At 39.9% G+C, this 26,852-nt stretch overlaps 1 protein-coding gene across 6 annotated transcripts in view; it reads right to left on the reverse strand.

The window, feature by feature from the left end:
- Nucleotides 1–8,393: 8,393 nt before the first annotated feature.
- The window catches only part of LCLAT1 (lysocardiolipin acyltransferase 1), a 186,729-nt gene continuing 168,270 nt past the window's right edge, over nt 8,394–26,852 (reverse strand). For all 6 annotated transcript variants that reach the window (XM_008514749.2, XM_008514754.2, XM_008514750.2 and 3 more), the window contains one exon: nt 8,394–12,367. In XM_008514749.2, the coding sequence (XP_008512971.2) occupies nt 11,865–12,367 (503 nt within the window). In that variant the 3' untranslated portion in view covers nt 8,394–11,864. The remainder of the gene's footprint in view (nt 12,368–26,852) is intronic.

The raw sequence follows: 26,852 nt of genomic DNA on the forward strand, positions 1-26,852 counted from the left end.
ATGGCATGTGATATTCAACAGATTGACCACAGAAGCAGATATGGGAATTCTGCTGTCTTCTAGGAAGCCAGACATTAAAGAGATCCACAAAATAAAACAATACCATGTTCCTCATTGATCGTTTTCTGGGAAAATATAGTTATTTGTAATAAGAAATGCATTATATATGTTGACATGTAAATAGGCTTATTATTTTAATGAATTAATAAATGAACATTTTAAGTATTTCTCATACTAAATATTGACAGATAGAACCCATACAAAATACTTTGGGCTTCTCAATAGTTTTTAAGAGTGTAAAGAGTTCTCTGGACCAAAATGATTTTGTAGAATATTCTAGAAATTGTTTTCTAGGATATTCGGACCAAATGGGATATAACAACTTAAAAAAAATAGATGTACCCTCTACCACTGTCAAATGGCTGGAATCTTGGAAAGGCGCCATCATCCCCAGCCTCACCACAGGGAAGTAGGTTTCTAATAGCTGACTTCCACAAAAATAAACATAGAAGAACTTTCCAGAATACACACAGGCCAAAAGCAGTGTGACTCACACATTGTGAAAATAACGGAGATTTCAAAAATGAACTTGACTATTTTTTAAGTTTATGAAAAATAACAGGATAATTAAAATATCTGATGAAGAAATTGGTCTTGCAAGGAGCTGTGATACAAATGTAATCCTCAAGTGGTGGCTGGATCTCAGGGAGAGCAGAATAAATTCCACCCAGGAGAAGGAGCGTCTTTAGCACCAGGGACTAGCCTGGCAGGTAGGAGCAGTTTGCGCTGGGGAATCTTGAAGTGTTTTAGCCCCAAGGTTTAAAGAGGCAGTGATAGAAATGTAGATGGCATGTTGGGTTTTAGTACAAATGAGTTAGGGTGAAAAAGTGTCTTGAGCACCCGTTGTGTGTCTGGTGCAAACATGATAAGATAGTAAGATCCAGTCCCTGCCTTCAGGTACCTGTGGTCTCCAGGGGGCCCGAAGGAGGGACACTTTCAGGACAATGCGGTGAGTGCCAGGCTGCAGGGCTGAAGTGAGGGCCTCCCTGGAGAGGAGGCACCACATCTCAGCCAGGACTTCTCACAGGCCAGAGCCTGGGGGAACCGGGCCTCATCTCAGCCCTCTCCAGCCTGGCTGTGCGTGAGAATCACCTGGGGAGGGCTAACCCAACACTGATACCTGTGCCATCTCCCTTCTGGGAGTGGGGTGGGCAGGGGAGGGCTGGCTGCCTGTAGCTTTTAAAAGCGTCCAGGTGATTTCCACACGCAGCCAGGGCTGAGGACTATTCTAAGTCAGACTTTCCTGGGTCTGCTATGGCCTCCAGCAAGGAGCAGCAACATAATTCATGGGGTCCAATGCAAAGGGAAAATGTGAGGCCTCTTGTTCAGAAAACTATTAAGATCTTCAAGACAGCAACAGAAGAGCATTGAACCAAGTGCGAGACCCTTCTGAGTCCAGGGTACAAGCCCACAAAGCAAGCCCTCTCTCAGACTATTATTTCCCCAGCAAGCTCCTTAGAAGGACCCCCAGCCAACTTCTCATCCTCGATGACTCTCTTAAGTAGAATCACGGGCTAGCTCCCCACGACACCTGGCCCTCTGGTCCTCAGAATGAACGAAGTCATCTCCAAAGCAGGAGGCAGCCGGGAAAGAGCTGTGCTCTTTGCACACCTGCTCTCCTTCGCGGAATGACCTCATGCTTCCTCCAAGCCCCGTGTATGCTGGCATCTGGTTGCAGGCCCGACCTCGCATCTGTCTCTGCAGTCCGTCCCCTTCCTTGGCCCACCCTTGCCCCAGAGGGACTAACCAGGGGAACCAAGTCTGCTGCTCAATTCCTTGGCAAGTGCTGATCCCTAATGGCTATTTCCCAGTTGGAGCTGAGATCTTACAGAATGAGGAGGTGAAGAGAAGGCGAACTGTTTCTCCAGCCAGCCCATGGGATGGAAAATTCCCATCGTGGACTGTGGTGATTTGTCATTTTACAAGGGTTTCTGGAATTGTACTACCAGCTACTGTCCACAACACCTACGTGGGCCTGTGCAATGGACAAAGTGGCTACAGGGCTGGGGCCCTCTGCACACCAGCAGTGCTGGGGGAGCCTCCGGACCTACCTGCACCCGAACTTTGGCACCAGATACGGGCTGTGTCTTTGGACAGGACATACTCTCTTATTTACGCTCTTGATTTCTGTCCAGTTGACTTCACACCTGGGAGGTGGCGCTTCATAAAGAGTGGGTTTTTTTTGGAAAGAAGGAAAGCATTTATGTGAGCAGGAAGGACAAAGAATAAAGCTTATTTATCTTTGCTCCCTCCCCAGTCCTGAGCCAGGGCCCCACAGGCAGCAAGTAGTTAATAAATATTTACTGAATCAAATCACCTCATAAATTACCCCAGACTTTCAGAACATCTAAGACCAAATGTTCATTTTATGGACGAGGCACAGGGCCTAGAGAGTGGGTGCCCTCCGTCTGAGCTCTAGGAAGGGTGGAGGCCCTGGCTGCTCATTAGAATCCCTTGGGGAGCTTTGCCACACACGCTCAGGCTGTGCACCTGACCCATTAAATCAGCATCTTGGAGGGTGGGGCTTGGGTGCAGGTATTACAGCTCTGCAGGTGATCCCAGGGATCTGGTTGGAGAGCTCTGGCCCCAGAGGGAAGGAGAGGCAGAGCCTACACCTGGGGACCCGGCTCATCCCTCACAAGCAGGGGTGCCTGTGAGGTCTCAGGAAAGGGGCTTCGAGGCAGAGTTTGCAAATGGATATCTTTGGGGCGATCCATTGGCGGGAGAACCGCTGGATGTATTAATGGGTGTTCATCTCGTGTCTACCTGGCCCTGCTGAGGAACTGGTACTGGTGGCTGGAGGCGCAGGACAGGCTGAGGGGCAGCGACTTGCCCTGAGAGGGCCCTGAGCCCTGACCTGAGAGAATGAGGGATTTGCTCTTAGGGAGCTGGAACTAGACGGGGTCCCTGTGCTCTGCAGCCAGTTTTCTTCAGACTCCTGCTGCCTTCTTGTAATCAACAAGGGAGCTGAAATATGTGGGGAGCTTAGTCTTTTGGGGTCGATTACCCGGCAGCAATTTCTTTTAACATAATAATTCAAAGCACACATAAATTAGAGAGACTAGAATGATGCACACTCGTGTCGCCATCTTGAGATACCTGGCCATCCCCTCAGGGCTCTGCTTACCTGTTCTCCGCCCACTCTGCAGTCCCAGACACCATACCATTTCATCTGCTTCTCTAAGGTCATCATCAAAATGCCATTTTCACACCTAAAAAATAATTCCTTCATATCATTAAATATCCAGTCAGTGTAACTGTCTCATTATTTATTTTTACAGTTTATTTACTCAAATAAGGACCCAAACAGGGTTTACACATTGCATTTGATTAATGTGACTCTGAAGTCATTTTTAGTCTATAGTTTCATCATTAATGAGCTATAATACTTCAATAAAGAGAAACTTTCCCTCATCAACTGTGGAGCTTGGGATTCAGCTCCTATAGGAAAGGAAGGTTAGATGCTACATTCTTTTCCTTTAGATACCAGTTTGCAGAATAATGAACTGGTTATCTAGCATCCTCCAAATATATCAGTGTGTGTTTTTATTTATCTATTTTGAGTATCATTAACTCTTGGCTTTTACCATGTTTGACATATTTCCATCTGTTTCCGTTAGCATTATTATTAATGCCCAAATTGGCCCTCTTTGGCCAGCAGGCACTTCCTTGAGCTGGCTCCTGAGTCCTTTTGACCTGACCTCAGTGGTCTTTGAAAGCTTCATTGCTTTATGGTATCTCAAGATGCCCAGGCTCGCCATCTTCCTGTCCTGCCCCAGACCTGGAATCAGCCACTTGTCCAAGAACCTCTGGTTCCTTTTAGTGGTAAATGGTTTTCCATTATCTGGGCACTTGGGTGCTCATTGCTACTGGCTGGCCATTATTTCTACCATTTTCAACGGACAGAACTAGCAAGTGGCTCTCTTCTTTTTTCTTTTTTTAAGACCACATACATCATGAATTCATACTGATTATTTTTAGCTCAAATTTAGGATTATGGGGATTTTAGCTAACTTTTAAAATTTTATATTTATATTTTTCTTTTACAGTGAAAATCTTGGTTCCTAGCAATACTATCATAATTACTTGTATGCTTTGTCTTACAATAAATGCAATAATTTCAGAAAATAAGCCAATATTATTACTAACAATATGGCAAAAGCAATTAAAGACATTTTATTGTTCTCTTTGTCTTTAGAATATATAGTATTAAGAATACACATTATAATTACCTGAAATAGTTCCTCTCTGTGTAATTAATCCACAGACTTGATATGTTAAGTTCATTTACTTCATTTTCCCTTTGATTTTCAGAAATTGCTCTCTTTTTTTTGAGGAAGATTAGCCCTGAGCTAACATCTGCTGCCAATCCTCCTCCTTTTTTCTGAGGAAGACTGGCCCTGAGCTAACATCTGTGCCCATCTTCCTCTACTTTATGTGTGGGATGCCTGCCACAGCATGGCTTGCCAAGCAGTGCATAGTTCCGCACCCAGGATCCGAACTGGAGAACACTGGGCCGCTGAAGTGCAACATGCGAAGTTAACCACTGTGCCACCAGGCCGGCCCCTAGAAATTGCTTTTTGTATTTTTAATTTTTATAATTATGTAAAACATTAACTTGGTTCCAAATCAAGCATATCGTATAAAATAAAATGTATTCAAAGAAATTGCACTTCCATCCAAGTCCCATCCATGTTCCCTCCCTCCCCCTGTACGTTGCCATTTTACTTTTAGGATTTATATTTTGAAAGAATTAGTTTTTGATATAAGCATATGCTTGTGTCTCTGTATGGCTTCACCTTATTCGATAAAAGGTAGCAGAACTCTACAGGTTGTTCTCCACCTTTCTTTTCTCACTGAACATAATGTTCTGGAGAAAAGTCCCGCATCAGTGCATGTAGATGCTCATATGCCTCTGTAACAGCTGCACAGAACTCGATCGTGGAACTGACCATGGAAGATTCAGTCAGCCCCACCATGGACATTTAGGTTGTTTCTTGTATTTTGTTCTTACAAATAGAGCAACAGTGAAGAGTTTTGTGCATGCATCTTAGAATTTTTTCTGGCCAGTGAATTTTGGGGATAGATTTCTTGAAGTAGGATTGTGGGACAAGGGTAAATGCATAACGATTATGCAGGATATTGGAAAATTCTCCTCCATCGGTGAAGCTGGAGGAAGCGAGATTAGTTGGACAAGCCTTCTTGAGGATGCACATTTTGAGCCAAGTTTCTACTTTTAAGAGTTCAGTTGCTGATATATTTTGGTAAATCATATCATTAATCAAAAATGATTTGATTCTTGTCCAAAACAATCTAATTAATTCCCACAGGTGGATGGGTTTGCATCTCAAGTTTTTTTTGTTATTTTAAATTTGTAAATTTCTGCACCCAGCTTTAGTTTAGAACAGAATCCTTTCCGAATGACTTCCAAGGAATCGCTGTTACGAATTTATTGTGCAAAAAGAATGGATTAAATGCTGGGCTAAACACTGTTCAGGATAAGAAAAATATGAGACATCCTTATCTTGGCTTTCCAGAAGCTTATAATCCAGCTGAAGAGATAAGACTGAAAAACAACTATAACATAAAATAGTATGTAATACAGGCAAGTGAGAGCTGCAGAGAAATCTCACCACAACAGGAGGACGTTTCAAGCTAGATTGATCAGGAAAAGCTTCAGAAAAAATGGGATTTGACTAGACTTGAGCTGGTGAAGGAAGCACGTTTCACCTGGGAGGGATATGAGCAAAGATGGGGGCACATGAGGTTTGGGAAATCAGTGAGATTTGGGCCACCAGCTATGATGATGTGAAAAGGTTCACACCTGGGGACAATCCCGGGAACGAGGGTAGGCTGGGCTGGGAGAACTGGGATGGGTAGAGTCTGGACTGCCCAAGAGTCAGCAGGAAGCCACTGCGGGTGGTGAGACGAGGCGTTCCGTGATTAAACTGGGGCTGTGGTGAGATCAACTGGTCCGGTGTACTGAGATTGGCTTGTGGAGAACTTGGAGCAGGGAGAGCTGATAGGAGGGTCCCAGACTTGCCAGATTAATGCAATAGGAAGGAAGGGCTGCCCCTGAAGAGGAGGGCACAGGGGGGGTTGATGACCTGACTGTCAAGGCAGAAGAGGGACAAAGGGTGAGACTGCGAGATTCTGCACCTGCAGTGCTGGGAGGATGGGAACTGCATCAGCCAACAGGGAGAGATGCCGGAGCTGCAGTATTTGTTCTTCCACAGATTTCCCAGGGAAAGAAAAACACTGCCGATACTGTCTTGCTTAAGTGTGGGTGATCTGGGTAGTGGCAATGACTGAAGAATTCAGATGGATCAACTGTTGATGAGATTGTCTAAACACAACTATGAAGCACCCCTGGGTTCCCAAGTATCCCCTTGTGTTGATGGAGAAGGCTGCCCAGAAATCTCTGTGTCTCTCACTGTGCAGAGGTCAGGGACCCTCCCTGGAAATCACGCTAAGTTACTCCAGACTCCACTGGGAGGTTTGGGAAATTTCATAGTTGAGGTGGACATCTGGCCAGCCAGCATCATTTCATCCTATTCTTAATAACAGCCTCTTAAAATTCATCCCTCCCCCATGTTCAGACCCTGTGGTCCAGGAGAAGAAAATCCACCCCTGGCTCCAGGGGGTGGTGAGTAACCAAGGGTCATAACCCACACTATATTTCTGGCCAAGTAAGTGGTTCAGGAATGAGCACTGAAACCCAGTTTGGGACATCAGTTGTGCCATTGGGGAAGCAGTCTCTCTCTAGTAGACTTGAACCTGAGAGGATGTCAGGCTGAAGTGACTGAGGGCTTCCAGTTACCACATGGATCCTGTGAATCAAGTCAACACAGGAGAGCACAAGTTGTCTCTTAGTAATTTACTTTAAAAATGTTTTGGCATGAAGAGTGTAGTCTATGAGTGTAGATAGCGTCTGTGTACATCCTGGGACTTACTAGCTGGCATTTGAAGTACCCTCCTCAGAAATCCACCCTCCACAGGAAGTTGCTTAAGCCTCTTATATAATTTATCAGTGAAATGAGAAAGGTGGAAGACAAGTGTGCTCTCCTGTCTTTCCTTTGTTTAAACAGAATATAGAAATCCCGCCAGCCTGATGGGCCAGTCCTTGAAGACAGCTCTGGAGGTCTGTACTCTTCTGGTCCCGCACGCCCCTTTCCCAGAGAATGACATTGTGAGCTCCCCCCAGAGTGAATCTTTCAAAGTGCTCATTGGAGAACCCCAAGACAGAGTGGGGCATTGCAGAGCTTACAACAATATGTTCTGTAAGAGAGGAGATATAATTTTCCCTCTACCCTTCTAATTTCTTGGCTGAGACCTCTGGAATAAAGGACAGATTAACAAGAGGAAGACAAACAGAAATTTACTAACATGTATCCTTCATGTACACATGGGAGATAGCCAGGAAAAACTGAGGAACTTCCAGAGATGGTTTAGAACTCAGGCTTCAATAGCATCTTAATAGAGAAAGACGAGGGAGGATATACTTTTAGGGGAAAGTAAATGACTTTTAGGAAAGATGAATGGGCACTTAGAATAGATGGGAGGTATGACATTTTGTGACAAAGTTGGTCTGAGTGTGGTGTTGACGCCTAGCCTCCTGTGACAGAAGTTAATCCCCCCGGATGATGAAACATCTGGGGACAGGATTTCTGACAAGTGAGTTCCTTTTGGAGGATCTGTCTTTAAGCAGGTAAGAGGCGTTCAGAGAAAGCCTCTCTCAGCATTTGCTGTTTTTCAAGTGCCTACAGCTCAAGATACACAGATGGAAGCAGCATATTTTGGGTGGCACGTCCTGAACTCCTGCAACCTTATTTTGGGATGGCATATTCTGCTACACTTTAGTCCCATGACTTTTGTGTGTGTGTCTGCTGAGTGTATTTTTACACATTTGTCAGGTTTTGGTCCAAGGCTTGCTTTCATCATTATATACTCCCTGACAGTGGGGGGACGGGGGGCGCACAGTCCCACTTACCTCTTACAGCTGGTGGTGATGTTCGTAAGAACTCACGGTTGTGGAATGGCCACATTGCCCGCAGGGCTCAACTGAGAGACGAAGGGAAATCCAGTTCTGACGACATCTGTTGAGCCCTAAATTCAACTGTGGCCATGGACTTTTTCAATTACAGGGGCTGTACATTCCCCTTTGGCTTAGGCCTTTTTTTTTTTTTTTTAACATCTGTGAAAGAAGAGTCCTAACTGATCAGCTCTTGCTAATACTACATATGAGGCTCTAACAATGTGGGAAAACAAAGTGCACCCATAACCTGTGGTTTCTGTCATCCCTAAGAAAACAAACATGTAACACACATGCACACTCTAATTCACTCCACTTTATTTGGGGATGTATATTACAGATAACACCACTCACAAACATACAGTGGACATTGAAAACTAAGGCCATTCTGTGAGTTATTTTTAAAACTTGGGTTTTGTATATAATGATCGTTTAAAAAATAAATCACCAAAACCAAGATTCTCTTCTGAATTTAAAGTAGGTACAAGACAACTTTAGAGCCATATCTGATCTGAAGCTCATCAAGACAAGACCATTTTCGTTTCTACAGCATAAATAACGGCTGTAAGGCAACCGCCCCCTCGGGGTCAAGCCCTCTTCTCCAGGTGCCATCACAAAGCAGTGTTCACCACAGTGACCAGTGTTTATAAACCAATTTCCTCCCAATGAGTAGCAAAAAGAGAATTTTCCCTAAGAAACACATTGCAGAATTCTTGGAACAAGAAAAAGAAAGGGAATCGTAACTAAGGCACTGAAAACACGTTATTTTTATAAAGTGTAAACAATTTAACACCAACAGGCTCCCTCCATTAGAATCTCTATTATAAAATTGCACAAGGGCATCGTGGTCGGGTGAGTCCAGGTGAGACGAGAATGTCTTCCTCTCTGCAGAATTCACCCTCGGCTACCATGTACAATTTCCGACACGGAACTGTGGAAGTAACTGATTTCAAAGTGACTCAAGTGGAAGCTATATTCCCCTAATCTGCGTTGTAATAGTATACTAAACAAGCAAGGATTTTATTAGGAGTTTGAAATTATGGGCTCTAACAATTTATTTTTCTCTTAGTCTTTGACCATGTTCTCCCAGTGAACTTCACAATTGCGTTGGCTCCTTTCATCAAGGACGTCTGGTGGAAGCAGCTGTGACCTAGTCAGCGCTTTCCTTGGAGATACATATTATAAGTATGAAGGTTCATGTCCCATATAAACCACACTTGCTTTAATTCAAGTGTTTCCGAATGGTAAAGATTTAACAATTGGACATACAGCACTGTAAACATTTGTAAGTCCATTGAGTTGACCTTCCAAGGACTGTGAGGGTGTTGAGCAAGAAGATGCAGCGAGACAAGCAGCTGCTGAGTGCAGAGTGATGAAACGGGATGGTGGGGAGGGGGTCATTCCTGACTCCAAGCACAATGCCGAAGCGAAATTCCTACTTGACATTTTGTGACCAATTTTAGACAGCTCTAAGTTTCAAATCATGCATATTTCTTCAAAATTTTTTTAAATAAGAGAAAAGATAAATGCGTAGGAAAACACAAATAATTACAATTTTAAAAGAACCCTTATTGCAAAAAATCCAAAAAACTTCTTTTTGAAGTTATTCCTAATTCTTAAGGCAAGTACAATGTCTATATTCTTCAGTTTTAGTGCTTAGGAATTTTGGGAAGTAAAAAAAGTTTGCATTTTGTCTTAAACACGTTTTTTATGATCAAAAGAAAACATTTTTTTAAAAAAGAAAAGAGACTTCCCCTTTTACAGGTTTCAGAGAGTTAAAGAGGATATGCCATTAAATGGAAGTTAGAGTTTGAACAAGGAGCCAGAAGAAGCTGGAGAAAGGGCAGAGGGGCCGCACTATAAAAACCTGTGGGGTGGAAACACAGCTTTTCTCTTTTACCCAGGACAAATGCAATCCTGATTGTTAAACTATTTCCGTGTTTCCAAATATAACCAAAGGAAGTCTGAGAGAAACCTAAATTAGAAGCCTCTTTTATTAAGGAAAAAAAGGTTAAAAAAAAAACCCTTAAAAACCACGAAGCTAAAGAGCTGGGTCTGGAGCAGATGTGCATAATAACTAATTAGTAGCTCCTGGCAAGATTCAAAGCCACCTCGACGGAGCAGTTAAATATAGTTGGTGCATTTCAGTAGAGGCGCTAGTTAGTACTCTTCCAATAAAAGTGATGTGTCAACAGTGTTCTGCCACAACCAGTACTTTCCGAAAGCATCTGCTCGGCGAGTTCAGTTCATGATGTGCTTACCTTTCATGGCAATGCATGTTTCAATTATTGGGTAAAAGTCACTGTCGAGCAAAACTGCGATGTAATTAAGGAGAAGGCATTCATGCCAAACGAGCCTATAAAGCAATAAACAGCTTTTGAGGCTGGTTCAAGGCAAGAGTAAAGCTGACAGGTTTGCTAACAGCTAAAGACTTTTAATTGCCTCATATTTTCTGCTGCTCTGACCAGCATCCCCATTACATGACAAAAAAAGCAGTGCACAGCTCCAGCAGAGTGGAAACAATGACCACACAGTTCTTTTGCCTCACAAGGAGACTGGAGCTGTTGGTTTGCTAGATTTTCCATTGACACCAAATGACAGGAATATTTACATGAACAATTGGTCAAAAGTGGGTTTAAATTTCACTACTGAAAGAGGAAGGCTGGGACTAAAAAAGAGAGAGATCCCTTGCTATCATTAAAAAAGAGTCATTTTTGTGTTATCATTTGGTTTTAAGAGTAAAATCTGTCAAGGCTACAGGGTTGAATAATTTGGGATAAACCATTACTACCCTGTCTGCAGAGGTTGCTGCTGTCATTTTAATGGCAGAAGTTAGATACCCATGCGCTTGGAGAAAATACAATAACCTTCCTTTTTTGGGCAGGTTTTAAAGAAATATTTCAGAAGATATAACTTCAAAAGAGAGTTTCTGACTGCAATAACAGAACATTCTTCTATGCTTTCCTTTAAAAAAGTGACTTGATGTGTATCATTTTTAACACACCAAAGCTACCCTTGCCAACAAGCTGTAATAAACCAAGATTACGTGGAAGCGAGGGACTAAACTGTATTAATTCCTATCTAAAAATTCAAATTAAGGTTTCTAAGTGGAGAGCCTGTGGTTGCTCCCTGAGACACGGTCAGGTCTTATTTTCCACGTGAAAAAACGGCACAGGTGGTCTTCTGACGTCTATATCTGTGTGAGGCTAAATGCTGAGATTTTATGAATAATGAAGGGCTTCTATCAAAATGTTTGGTCAGTGCAAGGACAAGGGGCTTCGGTTTTCTGGTCTTAAGGATGTAATGGTTTGGCACAGAAAGGAGCGCGGGGACACAGCTGAGGGACGGGGCCAGAAGGGAGGGCCCTCACCTCAGAGTCAAGTGCCAGCACCTGATCTGGGCCAGCGCTCACGAGCCCCACATGCGCTTCTTGTCCGGGGAGTTCGTTAGGAAATAGAATTGGGCCTGTAAGAAAATCTTGTGTGTACCTTGTCTGTGAACAGCCTGATGATTGTTTAATAATCCTCTGGCCTGAGTTATTTCACAGCAATTGCTCCCTGCTACGCATATTGAAATTACATTTAGAGATTTAAAAAAAAAATTTGTGTGTGTAGCAATATTTTTCCACAAAACTAAGTGCAAAATATCTTTAACAAATAACGATGATAGTAAGAAATATTTGACAGTCATGCAAAAAATGCATCTCAGTTTACAAAGGCTTAGAACATTTCCAAAATATCCCCTAGGTTTCTACACTGTGAACCTTACAATCTTACTCATTTTTCTTTGCATTTAAATGTGGCTGTTTGTGCAACAAACGGTAACATGCAAGTTCGATGATCTCCAGTCCACCAAATATCCTCTCTTGCAGCACGAAGATGACAATGGTGATTATAAAATACCACCGAACAAGACTGTACAAATATATGAGGAGGCACATTGCAGGGCTGAACAGGGTCCAATATAGTATTGAGAGAAACTTGACCACAAGGACCCTGAGCTCAGACTTGCAAGGTGGAATTACAGTCTGTCCAGTAAAGTAAAAATTCTTCTCCCCTTGGTAGAAGGAGCGCAGCCTCTCTTCTTTTTCCTCCCACCGCTTGTGGCACCAGAGCTGGAGGTCCTCCTTGGATGTGGGGAGGGTGTCTATTGGGTGCCGGTGGACGTGGAAGTGTATCTCCTTGGGGAAGTTCCCACAGAGGAGGTGCCTCTCTGTCTGAGGAATGTTGTGAGGGTATGCCACCGTGATGTCATGGACAGCATCAAGGTTCTTACCTAGGTTTTGGAAAAGATAAAAATACAGATTGAGTAATGATCAATTCGGGCAGCAATGCTGACTCACACTGCAAGGCAGAACCAAAACAGGAAACAATCAGGACAGAGTGAACCCTGATGAATAAATAGGGCTATAAATACTGGTGTGCCTGGGCACTGGGTCAATATTTACCAGTCGTTTTTAGTTTTTTATCTGCTTGCTAATTACCTTGAAGACCTTTAGAAAAAAATTATCTTTATTTGTAGAAACAGTAATCTGCCATTCTAGAACTAAATGGACAAACACATTAAATTGGATTTGAGACAAGAATAAAAGAGCAAAGGACTAGCCCTTTTACACCAAAGGGATTCGCTGTGTTGACACCTCCTATTAATACACCCTCCTCTCCAAACAGAAACACAGACTTTCTCACCTTTAACCCAATACTACCGTGACAGCTACTGGAAAGAAAAACTCAGAATCAGATTTGATAAAGGTCAGAAACACACGACAACTTCCATATGATTTTTTTATTTTTAATAATAAGTCAACTTGAAGTCCGAGTAAGACCCTGACCAGATAGTACACCATCATCCTTAGAAATCTCATGATTAATTACTTTGGAGTTAAGTGTCTTCAGCCAAGTCATCTGCCAGATGCTGGAGATAGAGAGATGAATAAAACATGGTCCCTAACCTCACTCAAGAGTTCACAACAGAATCAGGGAGACAGGCATGCACAGGGCCCTAAACAAACCACAGAGATTTATGGAAGAGGATAGGTAGGCGGGGGTGGATGGTGCTGGCTCCGCAGGTGGAGCGGTGGGAGAGAAATGTCCAGCACAGTGGGGCTGAGGGCACTAGAAGTAGGGTGAGGCATACAGGATAGGCCCTCATTGACAAACTTTAGAATCTGAACTCAGTTCTGTAGGTGGTAGAGAAGCACCTTAAATGGTAGAGAACGCTTAAAGATTCTTAAACAGAGAAGGGACCAGAATATGTTACATTTTAGCAAGGATTACCTTAGGGCAATGACAAGAATGGTTTGGAAAGGACCAGGGTAAGAGAGGTATAAACAGTAATTTGATGGTCATTACAAGGAAAGAAAGGCAAGAAATGAAGAGGAGGTAGGGGCCAAAGGAAGTGACATGTCCAAAAAAATTACAAGGAAGAACTGATGTGACAGAGTGTGGTCAACTGGAAGTGGGAGGGAGGACAGGGTGGAATGAGGCCAGGTTTGTTTCAGACTCAGTGTACTTGAATGGATGGTGGGACCTCTGAGATTAGAAATGTAAATGGAGTGTTAGATCTTTAAGGATTCATGAAAATCACCTAATTGAATCCTGTATACAAGGCCCAGAGAGGTTAAGTTTTTTGCCCAAAGGCACACAGCGTTGTTGGTGCATGGTCTCTGAATGTTGCTTTCTTCCATATGATATCTTCAGTGAGAGTGAATCTACGTGGACTCTGATTTGTTACAGAACTATATGATGTAAGTAGAATTAATCTGTGGTGACAGAAATCAGAATAGCGGTTGCGTATGGGGGTGGGAAATGACTGGAAGGGAGCATGAAGAAATTTTCTGGGTGGCAGAAACATTCTATGTCTTGATTAGGGTGTGGATTACATCAAATTGCACATTTAAGACTGTGCAATTCACTCCATTTAAATTTTACTTCAATATTAACTTCCCACCTTATCTCACCGTGTCTACCCTTTCCACCCAACCTATTAGGTTGTACTTATTTTTTGTCAATGAGTCTTTAAGTCTTCTGTAAATGTGCACTGCCAGTCTCCTTTCCTCTGTGATTTACTTTAGGGTAAGGACCAGGTTTCAATTTGGCTCATAACTGTCTTATGGTCAGGCCTTCATAACAGCTATGTCATAAAAAATGAAAGTACCTACATCAAAAAGGCTTAGATTCAAAATTGGAGGGACAGTCCTTTAGGGATGCTGTACACTGTTTACAAGAGAGTAGAGGAGGCGCCACGAAAGGCTCGTGGAAGAAGGCTCCAGCACAGTTGGATCTGAATGCCTAGAAGAAAGAGTGGGCCAGACCTGTTTGGCTCTAAAGAAGTGGGTCCAGTGATTAGAAGCCACAGGGAAAGCTTTCTAACTGAGCTGTCGAGAAGTCATGTATTCACCAGCTGAGAAAAGGCCAGCTGGCCACTTGCCTGGTACATTATAGCGGGAATTTACACACCAGAAGTGGGGCTGTCCGATCAACTACCCAAACAAAGACCCACTCTTTCACTGGTACACTGAGCATGACACATCAACTAAGATGGCAATATAATTTGTCTTCCTGTTAACTCGCTGCATTAAAAATCAAGCAACCTTTTGTCTATTAGCATGAATCATGACTATCCTGCTCCTTGATAGGGCACTTTCCCTTGACTCCAGAAGCTAGTTTCATACTTCAGTACACCCTCCACCTGAAGACCTCAGAGCCCATTCATTTATGCCCACCAACCACAACCACGATCCTTGTTCTAGTTGCCATACCTCACCTCCATCTACCCTCTTCCCACTTTCTGTCACAATGGAGGGAAATAAGCTGTCATCACCTCTTGTCACTTGTCATGCCACTTAGCCTCTAATTCAGAATTGAGTTCGCATTTCATTTACTTTCAAAACTCCTCCGCAAACATTTCTGCTTCCATCTTCTGCCCAGACTCTGTCGGGTTACTGGTCTCGTCAGCTCCTTTGTTCACAGCCTTGGACGGTCTCCTTCCCCAGGCAGCTCCCACCAACTTCCTACTCAGTTACTGTACACCACTTCTCACAGCTCCTCTTCAAGAGCCGCTATATGGCCCAGCCTTTCTTCTGTAGATGGTTTGTAATGCTTATTGAGCAAATACAATCATGTAGTATTACAAAATGGTATAGCAGTAAGTTATTTACTCTACTAATAAGAAACTAGATTGCCCTTTGCTTTCTGCTTTCTACCTGACAACCCGTAGGGTAAGCTGTGTGTGTATGTGTATGCACACGTGTCTGTTCGAAATATAAATAGCAAGTTTTGAGACAGTGATGGTATCACTTACAGAAATGTTCCTAAGTGAAAAATCCTAGATTCACTGCAGTGCAGAGCATCAAGGGCTGTGGAAGCAGACTTCCTGGGTTCAAATCCTAGCTTTGCCTCTTACCGAGTGAATTACTTAATCTCTGTGACTGACTTAGTTCCTGTATCTATAAACTACCTCATAGGGTTGTTGTGAGGATTAAATGAGATAATAGACATAAAAACACATAAAACAGGATCTGACACATAGTAAGTGCTCAATAAATGTTATTTGCTGTTATTATTATTGAATCATAATGTTATCATGTTGGCCTCTAACATGTCTCTCTAACTTTAGCTTCTATTATTAGTCCACTGACGCCAGCATGGTATCTGCAAGGAAAATACAGCAATTGAATGCCCTCTCTATACCACTGTCCAGGGCACTATTTGCCTGGGCCCGAAAGATGCCAATTAGGGGCCTCATGTCTTCTACTCAAGACAAATGTTCAAAATATTATTTCGCAAAACTGCTGAAACATTCCCTCTGCCTCAATATACAAACTCTGACATATTTTATCTCAACTCTCTTCAAAGTCCAACTCAAATCCCAACAGTTCTAAGAAGAGCTTTCTTCAAGTATCCAGGCCCAGAATGATCCTGCCCTCTATGAATGCTTAAGGCACACGCAGTGATGCTCACTTGGACTCTCAACTGCCATCCTGTACCAAATGACTAGAAGCTCATGGAAACCTACAGCGCCCCAAGGAACCACAAGTACCTTAAGGACAAGGACCATGCCTCTCTAGAATCTCGGTACCTAGCACAGTGCCCTGCACTTAAAGAGGTTCCAAAAATGCTTATTTGAGCAATATTTTTATGGTCTACTATCTTCTCGTCTAAAAATACAGGAGCGAATTATAATGCCTTCTACACAAGGTTGTTATAACAATTTAGTAAACCAATGTGCATAAAGCTCTTTGCATAGCACTGGGCACACAGAAAGTTCCAAAATGTTAGCATCTACTACAACTTCTAGTTGATGAGACTGACTTGCTCCACTGGAATTTTTTCAACTTGGGTTCTATGAATTGTTGGTTCTGAATGAATTACAATAATTTTGGGTGGGGATGGTGAGGTGTCACCTTAAAAAAAGGCAATAGTCCAAAAGTTTCTAATAAATTGCTTGTTTGGAATTTAGAACTTTGGAATGATATAGCTCAACATAATTGAAATACTATCTATTTATATTATAAACAAGAGCAACACTGTAATGTTAGAAACTACAAAAGACAATAAAGTGGAAAAGGGAGAACTGGGGAAGGAGAGAAGAAAGATAGCTTATACATTTGTCATTATTTCCCTGAGCTGCGCTGGATCTTTAAGCATCACGGAGACTCAGAAATGTATTAATGCCAGAGCAAGAGAGGAGGAAAAGGAGAAAGGCTTTTACACCTGGAAGTATCTTGACAATTTTTAAACTATATATTAAGTAAAAGGTCTCCAGACAACACAAAGCCACATGTAACTCTTTACTGCTAACAGAAGAGCTTACTTCTCACATCCTCCCATCAAGACCTCCTGGGCCCCATGGCCTCTAGTCTGGGGGAGCCATTACTACCAGACAAATCAGCTTCCTCCTGGAAGGTGACAGGTAAGGGGTTAGCAGGGCTTGCAGGGCTGCAGTCATATGTAGGTGACAATAGGAAATGGATATTCAAAAGTTGAGATGTGCTTTTATTTCATTCACCAATTTATAAAGGGGCTAAAATAATGCAATAAGAGATTAAGAGAAGTTCCTGCAATTACAAAGGATTTATACTTCTTTAAATCTTTTGGTATGAAAATATATTTTTAAATATGCAAATTAAGATGGCTGCCATCAGTAAAAGCCATTTTTAAAAAATTTCATGGCTTTTTAGATAGCATCTATATTTGTGAATTAAGCTATCTAGCCACATGTCATCTGCCTATATGGGGCTTAGAAACTGGATCTGTTCTGTTTCCAATACTGTATCTACTGGAAAGTTTCACACTTCACTGTTATTTTGTCAAGTCACTATTCTGTTAGAACAACCATGCTCACTTGGGCCCAGAGATCTTTCTTTTTTCTCTGGAAGAACAGAAAAGCACTTAATATTTCAAATTTTAATTTTTAGTCTCAGATTGAGACTGAGGGAATTTTTAACACTTTAGTCATGTTTAAGTAACCAACAGAATTTTAAAAGATATGACTGGAATTTACAAATGTACTATGCAGAAGGGAGCATCTCCAAGCACACCACGTTGAGCCCATGATTACGAGAAGAGTTCTACTGGATAGGAAAAGCTCCCTGGGAATGCGATAGAACCAAATCTTTACACACTTACATGTTTAAAATGAAAGAACTGAGAGAAGAAATCCTGGTTTGCCCATGGCTGCAAAAGATCAGATCTGATTATATATAGTTCAGTGGCAGAATAATGGAAACATAAGCTCTTTCGTTTCTTTTTAACCTAATGTGATCTTTAATAGAGTTGATAACAATTGAAATTTTTCTTTTCTTTCCCCATTCCATAATCAAATGTATGCAGAATATATAAAATATAATTTATTTTGGATTTCATTTTAATACCTGCTTTAAAAAATTAAAAATACACGTAAGTCTATTTTCTATTAGCCAGATCTAAATCCATAAATCTACCTACATATATTAAGGTTTTAGATAAAGTAGCTTGTCATCTAAGATGCATTTGTGTTACAGGAAAATGCTGAGGCCTCTGGTTTTGTGCACTATTTTTCAGATTAAAAAAAAAATTATCCAGGGCCGGCCTGGTGGTGTAGTGGTTAAGTTTGTGCACTCCCCTTTGGCAGCCAGGGGTTCATGGGTTCAGATCCTGGGCGTGGACCTACACACTGTTCATTAAACCATGCTGTGGCAGAGTCCCATATACAAAACAGAGGAAGATTGGCAACAGATGTTAGCTGAGAGCCAATCTTCCTGACACACACACACAAAATTATCTGAAGAGGATAAAAGTTGGATTTAGTAACTAAGCAATCATTCACTGTGCCATTTTGACACTGACACACACTAGTACATGGCTAACAATAAGCACGACAAATTGGCATTAGTCACTACTTGAAGAACAGTTTGAATGGACAGATTTGAATATATTTAGACTAAAAATAGCTATAAATAAGACACCTTTCAGCTTCAAATGAAAGGGCATGCATGAACCACTTAAAATCAACTGGTATTAAGGCTCAAACAGTATCATTTTCTTTGTTAGAGAAAATACTACCGTTTCCTACTAGGAACGTTATTCACTTTTCCTTCTGGATAGGTTGGATACTTATGGAACAAAAGGTGAAGTCAGACAGCTCCCGGTCCTGCCTCTATTAGCTCTATGACCTTGGCATATACACTATAAGCCTCATCTGTAAATGCAGATGATAAGAGCACGTACCCTCATAGGGCTTGTGAAGACCAATTGGCATAAGGACTGTAAAATGCTTAAAGAACTGCCTGGCATGTAGTATATGCTCAGATTCTTGTTGTTATTATTCCTCTAGGCGGGATGATCATCTATAGCACTTGAAGTGAGATTAAGTTTAGGCTGCTACGCTTTACCCTCCGTTTCTCTCGACTTCCTCTTTCTTTGGGAGAAATACCAAGTCCGCTGCAATGCACGCTGTGGTTTATTCTCTAACACCCAGTCCACTCGTTTCCCATAGTATAGAAGCAAAGCTGCCTAGGGGATTGACCTTGGCACTAGGAGTAGGCCCTAATTTATCTCTTAATATATATTCCTTTCCATCCGTACTAACTCATTCCTTAAACATTTTAAGCTAAGCATAGATATTAATCTTCTGATGGCATTCTAAATTAGAAGCTGATGATCTGTGCTGTAGGATCACTGGCCTCCTGCCCCATCTTGTTTTCTTTTTTTTACTAAGTCAAAGTTAGTATCTACTCTTTTTCTAAGAAAGAACCATCCTGGGCTTAAAAATCAACCTTCAGCTGGAAAGGTAAAACTAAAAATGGTATCCTTGTGAACAATCTTGCTTATTCAACCTGAAATCAGCCTGAATTCAATTCTTGCAGATAATTTCAGGGATGTATATTTTCACATTCTTTATCCTAAATCTGTTGAACTTTTTGTGTTTTGTATAAATGTGTGAATCTTTTCAGTTCTGAATATCCCTTTTGATAGGGATTAGTTCTTTGGATCTTCAAAACAAGTTTCATTTTCTAGGTAGAATGAAAACATGTTGACATTTTCCACAATTTGATAATATTGCTTTAATACATCATCAAAGGCAAGATCTGAATAACAGTATGCACTTGCTAAAGCCAGATACACGTATATAGACAGACACACACACACATAAATGTATGTAAAACATATGCCTTGAAAAAAAATCTATGAACTTTCAGAAATGGGACCATACTGTGCATAGTTTTATAACTTGTTTTTTCATTTCTCTTTCCATCCATGCCATTAAAAATTTTCTGAAATATCATTTTATGAATGCATAATATTTGATTATATACATATAAGCTTAAAAGACAGGTTTTTTATTTTCAGATATTTAAGTTGTTTCTACATAAATAACATTTAAATTGATATCTTTGTAACAAATGATAATGATTTTCTAGGATACATTCCAAAAAGTCGAATTACTGGGTCAAAGAATATGAGCATCTTAATAGGCTTTTGCTACATCTGGGAAACTGACCCATGGAAAGGTCAATTTAAACACACACAAGAAATGTATGATGGTGTTTTCTTTTTCACACTTTTACTAATGTTTGGTATTATAACACTCAGAAAGTTGCCAAAATGTGTCATTTTTGTTGTAATTTGTATGTCTTTGGTTAGATAAAACAAGTTCACTGGATATATATACTAGTGATATCCTTGCCTCTTTTGAAAATTCAGCTATTTGCCATCCTCCAGATTTCTAAGAGCTCTTAATATGGTAAGGATATTAACCCTCCATCTATCATATATGCTGTAAATCTTTTATACTAATTTGGTCATCTAGCCAAATTATTAGTGGCCAACTGTTTCCCTGGCCACTAATGAGTTTATTTTATTGAAGTTGCTGCTCTGTGGATGCAGCTTCATTTCCTTTATCTAGTTCCTGTAGGTTGTTAGTCTCTTTCTAGTCAATTTGCAAAGTTCCTTCTTTATTATGGATTATTAATCCTCTGACTGTATTCTTTGTTGTAAATATTTTCACAAAGACATTGTCTATCACCTTTGTTTATGGCATCTTTTCCAATGTGTCTACGTGTCTATATAAGTTCATTTCTTTTTCTGTCATAGCTCTTGGGTTCTTATTTTTGTCTTCCCTACCCCTAGATTGTAGGTATATTTTATATTTTTCTGTAACATGAAAAACATTTTTTTCACTTAATTTTATAATCTAGCTTTACTTTCTTTCAACAGACACCAGTGTGTCTAGCAGCCTTTGTTAAATAACTCCTCTTTTCTCCATTGTTTTGAATGGCCAACTTGGTCACATATTAAGTTCTCAAATATATAGATATGCAGTCCCCCTTCTCTCTTCTGCTCCACTGTGTTTATTTCTGCTCCAAGACCACACTGACTTCCTTAGTGGCTTAACATCTAGTCAAGCAAGTCTGCCTCTGTTTTCGTTTTTCATACTATACTTGGCTCAAATATAGTATATTTTGCAATATAAACTTAAGAGAGTTTCATTCAATTCTAAACAACACCCCTCCAACTTATCCTGAAATTCTATTTGCATTATGTTTACATTATAATTTTAAAAGAACTGATGCTTTTACATTGTCATGTTTTAATCCAAGAGAAAAGTAGGTTTTCCCATTTGTTCAAATCTTATTTTACATCTTCCAGAAAGATTTCTGTTTTCTTCACACAGTTTCTTTCTTTTAAAATTTATTCCTAGATAAGTTCATAATTTTTGTTATTATTATGAATGGAATATGTGTTCCTACTTCTGCTTTTAGGCAATCACTACTACAATAAGAGAAAACCTATTGTTTGTTGTATATTTATCTTAGCTGTAGCCACCTTAACATACTTTCTTATTAAATCTAGTTGATTTTTTACTAGCCTCTTTCTGACTTTCTAGATTTTCTATCAGCAAAAACAGTTTTATGTTCAATTTTGTCATCTTTATGGCAGTCATTTCTTAGTGCTTGCATTAGCGTTTATTAACAATAAAAAGAATAGTTCTGACTTTAAGTAAAATGTGGATTTTACTAGTGCTTTAGCATATGAAATATTTACTGTTGAGTTTTAGTAAAATAGTATTATTTTTAAGTAGTTAACTTCTATTTTGTTTTAGTTTGTATTAGAAATGGCTTAAGTTTATCAAACATCTTTTCACTATCTACAGATAGTATCAAAGAGTTCTTTTGTTTTAAGTTCAAACACCTGTGTGAACTGAACAAAGTAGTAGCTAAATATTAAAAGGAAAAATATTAGATATGAAAAGAGAAATTGAAAAATAATAAAATTATAGTGTAGGCTTCAGTATCTTTCATAATACAACACTAGTAGATAAAAATTAATTAAAGAAATTGAGTAACTATGGATCAATTTGATTTAATAGATTTATATAGGCCCATATGTCCCTCAAAAATATTTTAGAGGGTTAGTATCTATGGATCACTTATAAATATTTGATTATTTACTTGGTGGCAAGAAGATTTAAACACATTTTGTAAAAATTGACATTTTATAAGCCACATTCTCACATTAAAATTCCAAAAACTAGAAGTAATAATATAATATTCTCCTTTAAAAGAACACTTTCAGATAACCCTTGGATGAAAGATGAAGTCAAAAGGAAAATTATGAACTACCTAAAAAAGAATGAAAAAGAGATCATTGGCATATAGTGAAGGTTGTATTCAATAATAAACGCTTCATTATTAAAGAGGAAAAATGAAAAAGAGAAATTACTCATCTTGGAAATTAGAAACAAAAATCCAAGGGGAAATAGAGAAAACTACTGAAGAGAAAAAGCAATAATTAATGAAACAAAACTAGGAAATAGTGAAAGAATAAATACAGTCATGGGCTGCAAAACGACGTTTTGGTCAATGATGGACCAAATGTATGATGGTGGTCACATAAGGTTAGTACCCTATGGCCTAGCTGTGTAGTAGGCTGTGCCATCTAGGTTTGTGTAATGATGTTCGCATGATGAAATTGCCTAACGACACATCTTTCAGAATATATCCCCTTGTTAAGTGACATGTGGTTGTAAATGCAAAAGCTAGTTATTTGACAAGATGAATAAAATACTAAACTCTGTGAATGTGATTAAGGGAAAAAAGAGAGCATACATATTTAAGACTACAGATAGCAAAGGAAACAAAATCATAAATACAGAAGATTAAAAGAATTATGAGAATGTGAATCTACATGAGATGAAATTGTGTAGATCTGCATACTATACATACACAAACTAGAGTAGAGTACGCATGTACACATATACTATACATAAGACTAGGATCTGCTCGATAAAAAAAATCTGCATTCAATTCAAAAACTGTCAAATATCATTATTCAGACTATTTTCACTAGAAAAGCAAACTGCTATGTTATTGCTGTGTAATAGGGACAAAGGGCATAGGTGCTAATTTTATAGGCAGGCCAACCTAGCAGTTGTACTCACATGCTATGTCTCCTCAACCCCAGGGATTTTAGTGTATAAATTACAAAGCAAAAATAGACAGCAATAAATAAAATGATACAACGTGCTGTGATGGGAAAGGGACAAGAGTCCTAGTTCCAAATTGTTTCCATTCCCAGGACCTATTAAGCATAACTGCCACTTACACTTGTGCATCTGCAGATTGTGTTTTTGATGACACGGATTTATTTTGCCTGCTCTTTCAAAAAGTCATACCCTTTGTTTTCATTATGCTTTAAAAGAAAAAGGTGCTAAAATTATGTTGAGAGAAGACACTCAAAATTCAATGTGAAAAACAAGAGCAATAACAAAATATAATTTATGTTACTGTTGGACTCAATAAATCTGTTTAGACGTTCCAAAACCCCTGGACATGAATCAATAATAGATTAAAAGATTAGAAATGTCAGTACATGCATACTTTACTAATTTGCTGGTCTTTGAATTAAATGAGATCAAGACAGCACATTATAACAGTCTCTGTACTCTGACATTAGGATTGAAGATGACTAATGATGCATGTGGACATCACTATTTATTGAGTGCCTACTAAGTACCAGGCATTTTTAATTCAACAAGTTCATCTTTTAAGCACATCATGGACATGCTCTGATAAACAGTTTTGCTATAGTTTTATTAAGAGTATAAATGATTGGATCTCATGTAAATTTCTGTTTTCTACTCTTGGTATAAGCTTAATTGATTGGCCCACCAAATCACAAGCTAGACTCTACTATCCACTTTGTGGCAGCTATCTAAATTACAGTGGAGTGTCTAAGTTACAATCTTGTAAATCTAAAAAATTATGGTAATAACAATACAGCTTAAACTTGTAAGAAAAATGCCCCTAAAACAAAGTCTACTGTTACTACTCTTCCTATATCTTTACTGTGTATGTGATCTTGCATATAACAGAGGGAGTTCTCTGCAATCTCATCCTTTTCTCCTTTGAGAGGAAAAATAAGTCTGGCTGACGATGGGGTATTATTAATGAGGTGGAGAGCAAGTTGTTGTCTTCAAGAGTAAGTAGAAGACAACAGAGTAGGAGGTGAAGGTCTCTGGTTGCAGATGACAGTTTGTCCTTTCCTTGGCTGTGGGCTCTGCATTGGGAGCCACACTGGTCTCAGGATGGCGGTCAAACAGCCTTAGGCTTGTGCCACATCTCCTGGCTAGTCTTCTCTTTAGATGACCCAAGAATTAAATTACCTTGTTTTCAATCACTCGAAAATCAGAATTCCTGTTCAGTAAGTCTGACCTCAGCCTGACTGAGGATTGATGATCTTACTAAAACAAGATTTTCTTAATCAACCAGGACTGATCCAACTCTGGTTGTCTGCATCATACAGTAGGGGCTTATTCATCCAAAATACCCTCTGGTTGACGGAAGGCGTGTGGGGAGATACCTCTGAGCAGAGCTGTGCCTATTCTGAAAGCTATGTTTCCCAATTCTTCCCTCTACCACCACCTGCTCATACTCTGTTCCCCCAAATGACCAAATTAAATATTCCACCAAGCAACACATTTTACGGCCTTTGTACTCTTTAGTAGAAACAGTCATAATTCATTTTTTACTTTGTTTTGATAAGTCCTATAAGGTAAAGTACAAAGCGAGTGGTGGTAGTGGTAAAGAAAATGGATCAATACAGGGCATATTCAAAACTTCCAACAGTGAATTCTCAAATGCAAGTTTTCTGTATGTCCAGTTCTTCACTTGTGCAAAGGGTGCCACTAGTGGGATGAAGGGATAATTTGATGGGACTGTAACTTCTTTTCTACTGAGAAGATAAAGAATCAGGCTGTGTGTAGCTCAACTGAAGGACACAAATTTCAGGTTCTTCCAAGATGGCAAAGGAACAGTAGGCTCTATTCTTATATAGTATATGGAGTTTTTTTTTTTTTTAAAGATTTTATTTTTTTTCCTTTTTCTCCCCAAAGCCCCCCAGTACATAGTTGTATATTCTTCGTTGTGGGTCCTTCTAGTTGTGGCATGTGGGACGCTGCCTCAGCGTGGTTTGATGAGCAGTGCCATCTCCGCGCCCAGGATTCGAACCAACGAAACACTGGGCCGCCAGCAGCGGAGTGCACGAACTTAACCACTCGGCCACGGGGCCAGCCCCTATAGTATATGGAGTATCTTTTGAAGCTTAAAGTAAAATAAAGAGAAAATGGACTTTACATAGTTCAGAAAGATGTGTTTCAAAGAATAGAGAAGAAATACTGATAATAACACCATATACCATTCTGTAACTTCTCACCAAAAGAGGTTATGTTTTCCTGCTTTTTCTTTTTGTACTTTCTTTCCTTTTTTTTTTTTTTTTTTTTAACTCTATATGGATAAAGCTCAAAGACAGAGTGTAACATTACACCAAAATGGAAACTACCCCAAGTACTCTAAGCCTTTTTAAATGACCAGAATTCCATACAGCTGGCAGTCTACTTGTAGAATTGTAGACTTACAACTCCTGGGTTTGAATAACTGTGGACTACTGTATGCTCTTCCAGGCAGAAAATTCATTTTCTTGCATCTCAAGGAATCTAGAATCAATTGCTGATACAAGGGAGGGAACATTCTCTGTATTTTATTCCTTAGATTAGATGGGATTAAAGACTCTTTTAAATATTTCCCAAACTTCAACCAGAAATTTCTCCGTGTTGACAAACTTCTCAAAGCAATACTCCTCAAAGCATCAATGAAGACTAGGGGTGAGGGAGTCAGGGTAGGTATTAAGGATGAATTTATTTTCTAGTAAACTTTGTCAAGTTTCATCAGAAAGCAGAAGTCAGGGCTGACAATCTAGCCCAACTGTTTAGTGAATAACTCTGCTACATTTGAGCAGCAGACAGGTGGAGTAAGGACTGGGGGACCACTAAGGCAAACCGAGTGTTAAGGAGCAGATGCTTTCTTTGGAAATATTCATTAGGATAGAGGAAGTAGAGGGAGAAAAGTGCTTCCATCTAAGAATCAATTCCTTTGAATCGGTATTAAAACAGTTAATGGAGTAATAACTGGACTTTCTGTTTAAATTCAGTTATCAACACAGAGAGTCAACATTTGGATGAATACCAATCTTGAAACCTAAGCTGGTGGAATAATACATTAGGGAAGTAAATAAGGATATGTAGTGGATTGAATAGTGTCTCCCCCAAAATTCACGTCCACTGGAACTTCAGAATATGACCTTATCTGGAAATAGGGTCTTTGCAGATGTAATTAAGGAAAGAATTGAGATGAGATGATCCTGGATCAATGTGGCCCTTAAATTCAATGGGAATGTACTTATAGGAGACAGAAAAGGACACAGAGATAGAAGATGGTCATGTAAAGATGGAGTCAAAGACTGGAGTTATGTAGCCACAAGCAAGGCATACACGGAGCTAACAAGCTAATAAGCAAGGAAGAATTCTCCTTTACAGTTTTGGAAGATGGTCTGGCTCTGGCCAGCACCTTGATTTCAGACTTCTGGCCTCCCAAACTGTAAGACAAATTTTCTCTTTTCTTAAGCCACCAAGTTTGTTGTGATTTTTTACGGCACCCTAGGAAACTAATACGCTATACATTAACAAATATTAAATGTCAAAGATTGCTTTCCCCCCCCCCCCAAGTCTTCAGTTTTGGAAAGGAAACTTCTTCAAAAGTTTTATTGTGGTTTTGAGTTATTGGCATTTTGAGAATAAAGAGCAAGGTCATCTAACCGTTAGAGACAGCTATACGGAAAATGAAGACTTTGCTTTCTGAATTTATCTCAATAGATTGACTTCAGATTTCTATGGAGAATGCAGAGCTACCATTTTACGGCAGTTCCTACCAAGTGCACAGCCC

The sequence above is a fragment of the Equus przewalskii genome, chromosome 14, assembly GCF_037783145.1.
Source record: "Equus przewalskii isolate Varuska chromosome 14, EquPr2, whole genome shotgun sequence".
Taxonomy (NCBI): Eukaryota; Metazoa; Chordata; class Mammalia; order Perissodactyla; family Equidae; genus Equus; species Equus przewalskii.